Genomic DNA, 13,854 nt, shown 5'->3' with positions numbered 1-13,854 from the left:
TTAATTTTAATTTCAATAAATTTCTTTGTTGATTAATTACCCTTCGTCAGAAGGAAACAGGTTAAGTAAGATTCCCTGTGTGTGTGTATAGGTTTTGCTGCTTATTTTTTCATTCCCTAGCAGTCTTTGAGAAAATCCAGGCATTGGGCTCTTCCAGAGGGAGGGGGCAGAAGGAGCACAGGTTTTAAAGTGACATCGTAAATGAAAACGTTCCAGATCTCCATTGTGCTGAATTTCAAAATGGTCACTATATTCCTTTTAAAAGTGACAGATAACATATTTGCTGTTCCCCCTCTCCTGTTACAGATGGTGCTTTCTTTTTCTACTTTCCACTTAAGCGTTACGAATTTTGCACACTCCGATGGAAAAACTGTGAAAATGCTGGTGTTATTTGTTTTTAAATTTTCTTCAAATTCACTTTCATTTCCTTTGGGAAGATACAGCTCTCTCTTATTCCTTCTCTCTCCCCCACCCCAAACACCTGCTTTTCCCTCCAGGCAATGTGGCTTTGTAAACAACTGGGAACTGCACGGATTTCTCCGGAGACTCTGTTAACCAGTGCGTGGTCAAACCTCACAGACAAAGTACAGGAGTATCAAGACACAAAACAGGTGCGTGGGCAGAGGTAACGATGCTATCTCTGCATGGAAGGGAAATATAAGTTGTGGCATTTGCCGTTTTATTTTTCTGCAGACACAAACGAGCGATCCAATTATCGCACCTTGTTTTGTATCTGTGGTGATTTCAGAACAGACTTGTGAATTTGTGGCAGTGGGCTCCCTCCATTCTAGGGATGAAATAGCAAAGGGAGCTTTGCTATCCTCAGCTGAGAATAAATATTGAACTTTTCTGAATTCACAATCTACCCTATGCCATAGTTGTTACTAAAAACAAGGTATTAAAAACTCCTCCAGGTGGATAGAAATTCATGAGCACAGTGTGTCTGAATGTAATGCAGTCCATAGCTGCGATGTTGGAGAATTCTTTTGGAAATGGGAGCAGAAATCATGACAGTTTGCATGCTTGACCAAGGTCAGGAACAGAAATCACAGAAGCAAATATGAGCAGTATTTACTATTGTTGGTTTTTTCAGTCTGTGCCATTTTGTGCACCATTTTTGACATTCCCTTTCTGCTGAAATTAATTACAGTACATAATAACATTAGTTTTGGCCCAAAACAGATGAATAACCCGAGTTTTAGTGTAAACAGAGCGGAAACAGCACTGGTTCTCATGAAAGCAGGATGGGACAAAAATTGGTGCCTTCTTACATCCCTATTCACAACTTTCTTTTTTAAGGATGGGGGAGGTTAGGGTAGGGAGAGTATCCTACTTATCGCCCCACCCACCTATTTGGACCATCCTGCAACCAGGTGGGGACTTTTTTCTTAGGTAAAGGGACCCCTGACCATTAGGTCCAGTCGTGACCGACTCTGGGATTACGGCACTCATCTTGCTTTATTGGCTGAGGGAGCCGGCGTACAGCTTCCGGGTCATGTGGCCAGCATGACTAAGCCGCTTCTGGCAAACCAGAGCAGCGCACAGAAACACCCTTTGCCTTCCCGCCGGAGCGGTACCTATTTATCTACTTGCACTTTGACGTGCTTTCGAACTGCTAGGTTGGCAGGAGCTGGGACCGAGCAACGGGAGCTCACCCCGTTGCGGGGATTCAAACCACCGACCTTCTGATCGGCAAGTCCTAGGCTCTGTGGTTTAACCCACAATGCCACCTGCATCCCTTTTCTTAGAGGAAGACCCTATTGTCAGTTCCTAGCATATTTAGAAATGAAGTGAACAGAGCAGACCCTGACAAGCACTCCAAAGATCTTCTCCTCTGAAAGATGCCTCACCTGGTTTGGTCTTCTGCATAGTCAGTGCCAAGGAGGGTGGTCCTGGGAAGACACAGTCCAAAATCAGTAGCCTTGAGCCTGTAGAATAGGGCATGGGAAACCCTTTTCAGCCATGGGCAAGGCCACATGATAGGCAGGGCCAGAGGCATAAGTGGGCAGAGCAAGGGATGTAAATTTCACCTTCATACAATAGGCTAGTTTCTACACACACGTTCACGCATGCCCCTCTGCGTTCTCCATCCAGACAAGCAGGCCCATTATCAGAGTTTAAAGATACATTCCAGCCAAGCAGGAAACTCAAGGAGGGTGCAAAGCAAGGCCAGTGAGGGTTGCCGCTTGAGGGGAATTCTGAAGCCTGGAGAGCCTGAGGTGTCTCACTCCTGTTGTAGAGTCCAGGGATCAGACCCTAATTGTTTATATTCTCTCTCTTCTCTCTCTCTCTTCTGACACTCTACATTCTGCAATCATTCCTGGAACTGAAAGTTACAGGCCTTAGATTGAAGCTACACAGATTAAAAGGTACACAGCATGATGACATCCATCTGGGATCTCTGGCCTTGGGGAGGAATGGTGAGCCCATGTTCACTGATTAGGGTCCTACAGATGCTCCAGGAAGAGCAGGACCAGGAATAAAGTCTGACTGTTGCTTGTGCAACTCTTCCTCTTCTGTCTCTCCTAGTCTTTTTCTCCACTTCTCACACTTCAGTTAGACAGCTCCCCTGCTGCACTAGCAGCAGCCTTGCTACAGACCCAGTCTTTTCCCCTTCCTTCCTTTCTCTAATTTAAAAGAGGTGAACTTGGTTTTATATATTCCCTAGCAGTGTACCTAGCATTTTTCCTGGGGATTCTAAGATAGCAAAGAATCAGTACAGTTTTGAATCTGAGGTTAAAATCAGTGCAGTTTTTTTTTAAAAAAAATATTTATTAATTTTCCAACAAGTCCAACACAACACTACAAAAAACCATAAAGGAAAAAAAAAACATACAATACAATACAATACAAAATAAAAGAAACAAAGCAAAACAAAACAAAACAAAAACCATTTAAAACACAATCCAATTTCAACATCTTGTCTTTCTTTCCCTTATTTCCTCGACCTCCTCACGCCTCCCTTTTTGTATTCCACTTCCATTAATTGTTTCAGCAATTCCTTCCCATCTTTCTCTGTTTTCTATCCTATAATTGTCTTAACACATTCTAACCATATTCTTTCCTTTAAAGTTCTATTAATCTATTTATACTTAATTCCTTACAGCATTTCTACTAAAGCCATATAACTTCATTCCAACATTTTTCTAACATTCATTAATTTTACAGTATTTCTGTAAATAGTCTTTAAACCTTTTCCAGTCTTCTTCCACCGACTCTTCTCCCTGGTCTCGGATTCTGCCAGTCATTTCCGCCAATTCCATGTAGTCCATCAACTTCATCTGCCATTCTTCCCTGGTGGGTAGATCTTGTGTCTTCCAATACCTTGCGATAAGTATTCTTGCTGCTGTTGTTGCATACATAAAAAAAGTTCTATCCTTCTTTAACACCAATTGGCCGACCATGCCCAGGAGAAAGGCCTCTGGTTTCTTAAGGAAGGTATATTTAAATACCTTTTTCATTTCATTATAAATCATCTCCCAGAATGTCTTAATCCTTGGGCACGTCCACCAAAGGTGAAAGAATGTACCTTCAGTCTCCTTACATTTCCAACATTTATTATCAGGCAAATGGTAGATTTTTTCAAGCTTAACTGGTGTCATGTACCACCTGTAAATCATTTTCATTAAATTTTCTCTTAGGGCATTACATGCCGTAAATTTCATACCTGTGGTCCATAACCGTTCCCAGTCAGCCATCATTATATTATGTCCAACATCTTGTGCCCATTTAATCATAGCTGATTTCACCGTTTCATCCTGAGTGTTCCATTTCAACAGCAAGTTATACATTTTTCACAAATTCTTGGTTTTTGGATCTATCAATTCTATTTCCAATTTTGATTTTTCCACCTGGAAACCAACTTTTTTGTCCAATTTGTATGCCTCCATTATTTGGTAATAATGGAGCCAATCTCGCACTTTGTTTTTCAATTTTTCAAAGCTCTGCAATTTTATTCTCTCTCCATCTTGTTCCAGAATTTCCCAATATTTCGGCCATTTGGCCTCCATATTGAGTTTTTTCTGTGCCTTCGCTTCCATTGGTGACAACCATCTTGGGTTCCCCCCCCCCTAACAAATCCTTATATCTTATCCAAACATTAACAATGCTTTTCTAACAATATGATTTTAAAATGCTTTATGTACTTTTACCTTATCGTACCACAAATATGCATGCCAACCAAATACATTGTTAAAACCTTCTAAATCCAACACTTCAGTATTTTCAAGAAGCAGCCATTCTCTCAGCCAGCAAAAAACTTCATAATAAAGTTTAAGGTCTGGCAGGGCAAATCCACCTCTTTCTTTAGCATCCGTTAATATCTTAAATTTTATTCGAGGCTTCTTGCCCTGCCAAACAAATCTAGAGATATTCTTCTGCCACTTCTTGAAACAATCCATCTTATCCAAAATTTGCAATGTTTGGAACAAAAATAACATCCTTGGCAGCACATTCATTTTTATCACAGCAATTCGGCCTAACAATGATAACTTCAAATTTGTCCATACTTCTAAATCCTTTTTCACTTCAGTCCAACATTTTTCATAATTATCCTTGAATAAGTTCACATTTTTAGCAGTTATGTTAACCCCTAAGTATTTCACTTTTTAAACCAATGTTAGTCCTGTCTCCTCCTGAAACTTCTCTCTCTCATTCATAGTTACATTTTTCTCTAGAACCTTGGTTTTCATCTTATTCAACTTGAAACCTGCCACCTGTCCAAATTAAAATCAGTGCAGTTTTGAAAGATTCATTCCACCATCTTGATTCAAAATGGAATCCAGTTGTATTCAGACATAGACAAAAGTCTACTCTTTGATCTCAGGAACCACCATGCATAATTGGTTATGATATCTTCAGAGGTGTCCAAACACATAGCAAATGAGCATCTTTTGAAAATATAGATATACATTTGCAAACATTTATGTACTGTGAATGTCATGGCAGTGAGCAGAATAAAACCCTAGGAATAAAACTGCATTCATAAAACAAATGCGGAAATAAATCCTAAACTTTGTTCATTTTGTCAAAGATTATTTTTATTCAGTTGTGCAAGAAAAACCCCCACCATTGATTTGGAGGGAGAAAAATAGAAAGGAACACAGCCTCACGCACAAAAATCCCCTTTGGTTTAATTACTCTCATTATTAGCATACTTCAGGCTAATCAGCAGCACTTTCAAGGGGGCCCTGTAGGGTTTCCTTGATTATTATGGGGTGGGACATGAAAGTCAAGGAGATCTGGCAAGGAATCAGGCTGTATGGGGAGGGGAAGAAAGAGAGGGAAGTGGTGAAATCAGTGCAGTGCTTTACATGCTCTTTCGAGTTGGCAGGGTGTTTGCATAGGAAGATGTTTTTGGTTAAAAAGAAAACAAGTGTATTATCTTTTTTTAAAAATGCAAGGTTAGCCTCAGGAGCCAGAGAGTAACCATGGTGGATAGGGACCATTGAGGCTGGTGGAGCAGAAGGCCATAGTTTATGCGCTGCATGAGGAAGTACTGTCTTTTATCTGTCCTGAATCTTCTAACTTTCAGCTTCATTTGATGTCCACGAGTTCTAGTGTTATGAGAGAGGGAGATATTTTCTTCTCTATGCACTTTCTCTATGCCATGCATAAGTTTATAAACTTATATCATGATGGGTGCTCCAGGTAGGAGAGGACTCTTCTTTTGTCCATCATTGAAGAATCTGCAAATATTTAAGCTGAAAGTTCATTGAGTGATTTTTGCCGGGCCAGCTCCTGGCCACTGCTTATCACCCTGCCACTGTTAGAAGAGGAAGGAGCCAAATACGTTTAAGTGGCAAGAGGGCTCAAAGATGCTAACCATATGGGAGGGGAGACGGCGGGAGCTGGCTGAAGAGGGGCCTTCCATCTTGCAGGACAAAAAGTCTGGGGCTGGCTCTATAAATGGAAAATGGAGGAAAATTGAGTCTGTGCCAAGCACCTGTATCAGACCCTATGTTGCTGAGGACAAAGTACTGTGGCTCTGTGGCAGAGCACATTCTTTGCATGTAGAAGTTTTCAGGTTTGATCCCTGGCATTTCTAGGGGGAAGCCCTGTCCAAGACCCTGAAGAGTGGCTGCCAGTCAGTGTAGACAGTACTGAGTTAGGTAGACCACAGTGGTCTGGCATTCTATAAGACAACTTCCTTTGTTACTGAGGTGATATATAGCAGGAAAGGGCTGTAGCTCAATGGCAGAGCACCTGCACTGCAGGCAGAAGGTCCCAGGTTTAATCCCTGTTGTCTCCAGGTACACTTGGGAATGTCTCTTGAATGAAGCCTACTGAGCTGCTGCCAGTCAGTGCTGACAATATTGGGAGAGTTTGACCAGGAGTCTGGTGTGGTATAAGGTCGCTTCCAGTGCTCCTAACTTTGATGGAGGGTTGCAGCTCAGTGGTAGTATGCAGAACTTGAGTCAGAACAAAAAGCACTTAGAAGCGAAAGCTGGATCTGGGCCTTTGCAATTTGAAAGAGCGGCTTTGCTCAGCAGCCCCTTTGCATTGTCTCTAAACGCCCCCTTGACTATTCCCACCCCCCAAATTCTGGTCAACAGAGGTGCTCTGCAGATTGCTCAGATTGCAAGGCTGCTAAAGGAACCTGTAGAGGACTCCAGTTTAAATTGGCTCCTCAAGCCTTAGCCAGGTGGACCCCCTGGCAGCCCACTAGCCTCTCTTGAAATGACACATCAAAGAGGGAAGTGGGAGTCTAGCTGTTTCTGAGAGCAGCATGAGGCACCTTTGTAAAATGACAGCCTCAAAGCTGCCAGTCCTAGCTCCAGCCGCGAGAGGCTGCATGAGGCTTTGACGCATCTCCCTGCGGGACCCGCAGACTTGCAAGGAACACATTTTATTTCCTTTTGCTCTTCTTTCCCCCTCACCTGTGTGTGCGTGAATGCGCCTGCTTTTGAGTGGGATGGAGCTCAGGAGATGTTTGAGAAAAGACCTAAGTGGGTCATTTTGTTGCTCCCTTGCCTGCCTGTCATCAATTTGCCGTTAGAATAATAGAATAATAGAATTGTAGAGTTGGAAGGAACTCTGAGGGTCATCTAGTTCAACCCCCTGCAATGCAGGAATCTCAGCTAAAGCATCCATGACAGGTGGACATCCAACCTCTGTTTAACAACCTCCAATGAAACAGAGTCCACCACTTTCCAAGGGAGACTGTTCCACTGTTGAACAGCTCTTGCCATCAGAAAGTTCTTCTTGGTGTTGCATTGAAATCTCCTTTCTTGTAACTTGAAGCCATTGGTTCAGGTCCTACCTCCAGAACAGGAGAAAACAAGTTTGCCCCGTAATCCACATGACAACCTTTTAGGTATTTGAAATAGCTACCATATCTCCGCTCAGTCTCCTCTTTCCAGGCTAAACATACCCAACTTCCTCAACGGTTCCTCATAAGGCTTTGTTTCCAGACTGTTAATCATCTTGGTTGCTCTCCACTGCACACATTCTTCTCAGGCCCTTCTTCGTGTGTTTCTTCAAAAAGGTCCGGAAGGTGGCAACATGAGTATGGGCCTTTTCTGCAGTGCAATGCTCTCCTCAGGGAGGCTCAGCTGACGCCTTCATTATACACCTTTAGGTGCCTGCTGGGTGAAAACTTTCCTCTATAACAAGGCCTTTTGACATGGATAGGCAAACTAATGCCCAGGGGCTGGATCTGGCCCAATCGCCTTCTAAATCCAGCCCCTGGACAGTCCAGGAATCAGCTTGTTTTTACATGAGTAGAATGTGTCCTTTTATTTAAAATGCATCTCTGGGTTATTTGTGGGGCCTGCCTGGTGTTTTTACATGAGCAGAAAGTGTGCTTTTATTTAAAATGCATCTCTGGGTTATTTGTGGGGCATAGGAATTCGTTCACCCCCCAAAAAAAAAATAGTCCAGCCCCCCTGAAGGTCTGAGGGACAGTGGACCGGCCCCCTGCTGAAAAAGTTTGCTGACCCCTGCCTTTTGACATGCCCTTTTAAAACATGTTGTGGAAGGGGATATTACTGGGCTGTCTTTGTTTTTGTTCTTATTATGTATTTTCTGTTGAATAAAAAAATAACAATAATTTGTTGATAGCCTCCTTTAATTGTGGCACTTGTTTTCTTAAAACCAGTCATGGAGTAGGGGCCTAAGCTGTCAGCTTCCTCCTCTCAACCTCTGTGTTCCCCTTATTGAACTAAGCAGGAAAGAGGATGGGGGCAAAACTGGAATTAAGCCACATTCTCACCATGCATTTAAAGCCATCTTGTGTTGCTTTCTACAATCATAGCTTCCCCTCAAAGAATTCTGGGAGCTGAAGTTTGTTAAGGGTGCAGAGAGATGTTGGATGTCACCCTTGTTTTCCCTCTTAAAGCTGCATTTCCCAGTGGCTTGACAAGCAATTCCTCTGCCCAGAGAATTCTCAAAATTATTGGTCGCTCTGGGAGAGGATTAAGGGGTCTTCTCACAATCCTCAGCACCCCAAAGAAGCTCCCAGAATTCTTTGGGGGAAGCGTCGACTGTTTAAAGTATCATACTGCTTTAAATATATGGTAGGAATGTAGCCTTAGCTGGCTCTGCCTGTCATTGGCGATTTGCCTGGTTTGGCAGGCATACAAGGAGCATGGCCTTCTGTTCTTGCCTGGTCTTCTGAGCAAGACTCTGATATAACAGACTTCAGCTTCCAGCTCAGATCTCCAGCTCCAGTTCAAAAAACTCACTTCAGGGGGATATCCAGGCCTGGAAAATGCACACTCCATACCTGGGGAAGGGCCATAGAAATGTGCTTTGCATGCAGAAGATCTCAAGTCTCCTGGGACCTGGAGTTGCCAGCATCTCTAGTTAAAAACAAACCAAGCTGTAATGGACATAGGAAGCTGCTTTAGTCCATTGGTCCATCTAGCTCCATACTGTCTACACTGACTGACAGAAACTCTCCAGTGTTTCAGACAGGGAGTCTTTTCCTGGAGATGCCAGGAATTGAACCCGGGACCTTCTGCACCCAAAAAAGCAGATGCTGTGCCATTGAGCCACACCCCTTCCACGAGGCAGTGCTTAAAATTGTGTACGACTTTAGAATAGGTGTTCCCTATTGCGTTAGAGGCAAGGGAGATTGCCTCTTTTATGATGGGGCTTCCCACCTGCAGTTTTTGAAAATACTTAAATTTAAAATAATGTGTGTGTGTTTTATATAAAAATGTTGCCTAATTAGCCAAGAGTGTCTTTTTAAAAAAAAAACAGTTAACCCCACCAACTGTACATTTCGACTCCACTGCTTAGCTGACAATTTGTTTCTTTCACTGGCTGGAGTGGTGGAAGCTTTCTGTTTTTCTTTTGTGTGTCATTTCTTGCAGAGGGTTTGATCCCTCCAGCTGTTTTCTTTTTTTTAAGGGGGGTATTCAAACACAGAAAGTGCAGTAATTCTCTTTGAACTGCTTTGTGGATATTAAACTCACCGTATTTCTTTCTTAAAATTTTTAGAAAATCCCTGACGCTCTGTGGGCTGAACTGATTGTGGAACGTTTGCAGATTGAGGACTGTGTTCACAGCGTAAGTGTGGCTCTTGCTGGATGAGATTGTTCATGGGGTGTGGTGGGATAGGTGACGTGGAAGTTTGTGCTGTGGATGGGATTGATTCCCCTAGGTCATTGCAGGGAATTTGGAGTATGATTAACAGCATAAATGGGGAAGCTGAAGGTACACATATGTTAATTGTCTGGCTACCAAGACGACCAAAGGGGGAAGAGCCGTGTAGTTCTGCTGACTGCCGCAGGCGACTGGCAGAGTCCTGAGTGGGCAAACCTGTTACAAACAGGCAACATTAAGAAGCAAACAAGCAAACCAACCAACCAACCATTTCATAGATATCTCCCCCCCCCCCCAAATTGTGCATTCATTAAAGTGTTGTTTATTTATTTATTTTTAATTTCATATCCTGCTCTTTCTCTTCAGCAAACAGATTTATTTATTTATTTATTTCATAAAATTTATGCACTGCTTGATTGTAAAAAAACAAAAGAAAACTCAAAAGCAATTTACAAAAAAAAATCACAATAAAAATATCAGTGCAATTAAAAATGTAAACTTGCAAGACTATTTGGTAGCTCCATATCTGGTCCTTGATCTGTGGGGTGCCTGGTCCTTCCTTCAAGGACTCAATGTCTGGCATCAGGTCTAGGCCGGGCATGGCACTTCTTGTGATTCCCAGCAACTGATATTCAGAGGCATACTTCCTCTGACAGTGGAGGGAAAACATAAGAAGAGCCTTCTGGATCAGACCAAAGGCCCATCTAGTCCAGCATCCTGTTCTCACAGGGGCCAACAAGATGTATCATGGTAGCACTCTTCCTGCTTTGGATTCCCAATAACTGGTCTTCAGGGGCATACTGCCTCCAGCGATGGAGGTAGAACATTCCTAGCTGTACCGGCTTCACTGGTCAGATCTGTGTGTCTCTGGACACACACACCTTTTAGAGGCACTTCAGATCCACTGCCGCAGGAGATGGCCACCTTGCTTTGCCTCCTGGTAGGGGCTGCTGTCTCCCTTTGCTCAAGGAGCCCTATTTAAATCAACACCAGTATCTTTGAAGGTATATTTATGTAACATGGTATGAATTAATAAAGATGTTTATAAATACCATAATGCATATTTAACTAAAGGTATGTTAATCAAGGAGATGGGATTTGTGCCAAGAAAAGGAAAATAAATAAGAATTTGGGGGGAGACCAATCAGGATGTTTATAATTAGTTCCTGCCATGACTTTCCCTCTCTCTGTCCCTCTAAGAGGTGGTTGTTACAAAGAGAATCTAAAACATGAAGGCATCACCTTGCAAAAGGTAGTAGCCATTTACCAGCATACCTACCAATTTTGGAACAATTAAAATAAGAGGCTGTGCCTCTTTCCTTCAGCCTTACCCCACTCACCCGAGACCTCTTAGACTGTCCTTGAGTCCCAGCAGCCCTCATGAAAGGAAATAGGAAGAGGCTACTGACTGGATGGGCAGTCGGTGTATCCTTGTGTCTGTCACAATTCCCTGGTATTTCAGGAAAATCAGCGCTGCTGGCTGAGGCCAGTGGCCCGTCTAGTCTAGCATCCCGTTCTCACATTGGCCAACAAATGCCTCAATGGGAAGCCTGCAAGCAAGACTTGAGCACAACAGCAGCTGTCTCTACCTGTGATTCCCAGCAACTGGCATTCACAGACATACTCCCACTGACTGTGGAGATTAACCTAGCCATCATGACCAGTAGACATTGATAGCCTTATCTTCCGTGAATCTTTCCTCTTTTAAAGCCACACACATTGGTGGTCACCACTGCCCCTTGTAAATGGATGGAAAATGGATGGAAAGAGAGAGTTGAAGGATGAATAAAAATATTGGAAGGATAAGAATATTAGAAGAGCCTAACTAGAATAAAGAATAGAATGATAATGGGTGGCAATTTCTTTGACGATCTGCCCCATAAAAAAGGGAAAATAGGAAGCCATGGGGGGGGGGTTCTAAAGGGAATGGATGGAAGAAAATATTTAGAACATGTATGTGTTGAAACACTGAAAAACAATAAAAGGGGGGGGGAGAATATTAGAAGAGCCTGCTAGATCAGATGAAAGGCCCATCTAGTCCAGCATCCTGTTCTCATAGTAACCAGCCACAGTGACCAACCTTATCCTTGCACAACAGAACATTCTCTCCCTCCCACACCCCTAAATCTGTCCTGAGGGTTCCCTCAACCCTCCTGAGCAGATTTTGGCATGGCAAAGTGCACGGTGAGGGGGAAGAAAGGGGAAATCCTGTTGGCTGACCCCTAACTCTTGGGCTAGCTCAGGAATTTTGTTGAATTTTGGCCTGAGTCTCCCTGATCATTATCTGGTACTCTAACCACTACACCACACTGACTTTTATTTTTACTTCATTTACAGGTTTTCATTTTGTAATAGGCTGCATCAAAGATATAAGAAAGCTAATTCTTTTTAGCTCATTAACTTTTAAAAGCCTTTTTCTTATCATCTGCTTTCTGTTTTCAAATGGCCAATCATTACATTTTTAGGGTGCCATTTTATACACACACTCTCTCTCTGTCCCTCCCTTTCTATCAACTACAAGAAAATTGCATCAGTCCTTTTGAATTGTTCGAGGAAAAGGGAGGTGAGAGATTTGAAGGGAAATCTAAATGACTGGAAAGTGGTTGTCAGTTTGCCCGTACAAAATACCGTGCACCTTAATCCATAATTTATCTGCTCATTTTGAATTTGCAAAGTAGAATTAAACTTTTGCATTGCAAATGACTTGCGCTTGAATTATTTGGGTCTGCCTGATTTCTCTTAGAGCTCTTTAAAGCTGAGCTGCTTCAGTAATTTATCTGTTTATTTATCCTTCTCCCCACCCCACCCCTTCACTCATGATGAATAGATAGATATTTATCCCACAGGGCCAAATATCTAGTGTGGTTTTCTTGTATTTGCATAAATGTGTATTAATGCACACAGGAATTAGACCTCTGAGGCTTCATTCAGACATCATGCCAAACCATGGTTCAGGAAGCTTAATGATGGTTTGACATAATGTTAAGATTAATAAAAGGAGGTTTGGTTTGTGATACACTGGCAGAGCAGAATTTAAAAAATGGATTGGCAAATGTCTGAATTGACAATTAATCCAGATTCCTAGAAGCCACCACACTCAGAGATGGATGAGCCGATCAGATGGCAAACAAAAGGAGATAGACTCCTCTAAACCATGGTTTGCTTGGGAAGCTGTGACTATAGTTTACAACTTTACATTCTAATCCATGGGTACAAAACTGAAAGGACAATAGGCTGCAGTGCTCACTGATGCAAAGCTCTTTCTTGCAGCTCAACACAATTCAGGGCAAAATACTTCTTCAGGAACTATGAACAAAAACAATGGACTTGTTCTACTTATTGTAGTGATGGCCACCAGCTTGAATGGCTTTAAGGGAGGACAAATTAATGGAGGATAAGGCTGTCTCTTACCAGAGGCAGTCTGCCTCTGAATAACAGTTGCTGGGAAGTGGGGAGAGTTGCTGTTGCATTCAGGCAGGCATCCCATAATGCAGGCGTCCCATAATGGACATTTGGTTGACCAGCGTAAGAACAGAATGCTGGATTCAATAACCTTTGGCCTGATCTAGCAGGGCTCTTCAAATGTTCCTACAATCATGGGTATCTTGCTCAGCCATGCCTCAGCCCTGTTCAATATCTAGTGTGGTGCTTGTGACCTCAGCTCATGCTACCACCCCTGTCCTTGGACAACAGCTGTAGCACAAGCACACAGGAATCATCTTGGTGATTAGTGCCTTATAAGTGCAAAACTTTTTTGATAGCACTTTTTAAATGTCCACCTTGAAGGCAAAACACGCTACATCTGGAGCTTGTGCCTTTCTGGAATAGAAAACTTCCCCCCACCCCACCCCAAAATATTTGAATCTTGCAGAGGCCGTCAGCTTGCTTCTTGAGCCAGATTTATGCTGCTGTGGTTCATAACACAAGTCAGTATATTATCCTGGAAAAAAATGTTAATAGATTGCCAGGAGCGGGCCACCAGCCCACTGTACTACCAGCTGTTTGTTTTATTTCTCCTGGTGGTGTCATTCGGCTGGCATTAATTGCCCAGCTTTCATCCTGCCGATGGTAGGAATGCCGGATTTTGTGTGCCGTTGTTTTGACACTCTCAGGTTTATAGATGTCGCTTGTATCCTCGGAGGAACACGGTTTTATTGATCAATGGCTCTTCCAGGACCCCATAGGGCTTGTTCTGCAAATCCAAATGCAGTTAGGGTGCTGAGGGATCACGCAGGGAGTGGTGGTGGTCTTAGCAAACCGAGAAAACTTATGGCAGGCATTATGTTCTAGAGCAAGCTATGTGTG

The 13,854-nt window shown here is 42.8% G+C and overlaps 1 protein-coding gene across 5 annotated transcripts in view; it reads left to right on the top strand.

Annotated features, from left to right (window-relative positions):
* Positions 1-13,854, top strand: part of AK8 (adenylate kinase 8) — a 111,879-nt gene that overhangs the window by 30,235 nt on the left and 67,790 nt on the right. For all 5 annotated transcript variants that reach the window (XM_082207847.1, XM_082207850.1, XM_082207849.1 and 2 more), the window contains 2 exons: positions 498-611; positions 9,445-9,513. In XM_082207847.1, the coding sequence (XP_082063973.1) occupies positions 498-611; positions 9,445-9,513 (183 nt within the window). The remainder of the gene's footprint in view (positions 1-497; positions 612-9,444; positions 9,514-13,854) is intronic.

Source organism: Podarcis vaucheri (assembly GCF_965113315.1).
Source record: "Podarcis vaucheri genome assembly, chromosome: Z".
Classification (NCBI taxonomy): Eukaryota; Metazoa; Chordata; class Lepidosauria; order Squamata; family Lacertidae; genus Podarcis; species Podarcis vaucheri.
The sequence above is the reverse complement of the archived record's forward strand: the minus strand, read 5'-3'. Positions and strand labels throughout refer to the sequence as shown.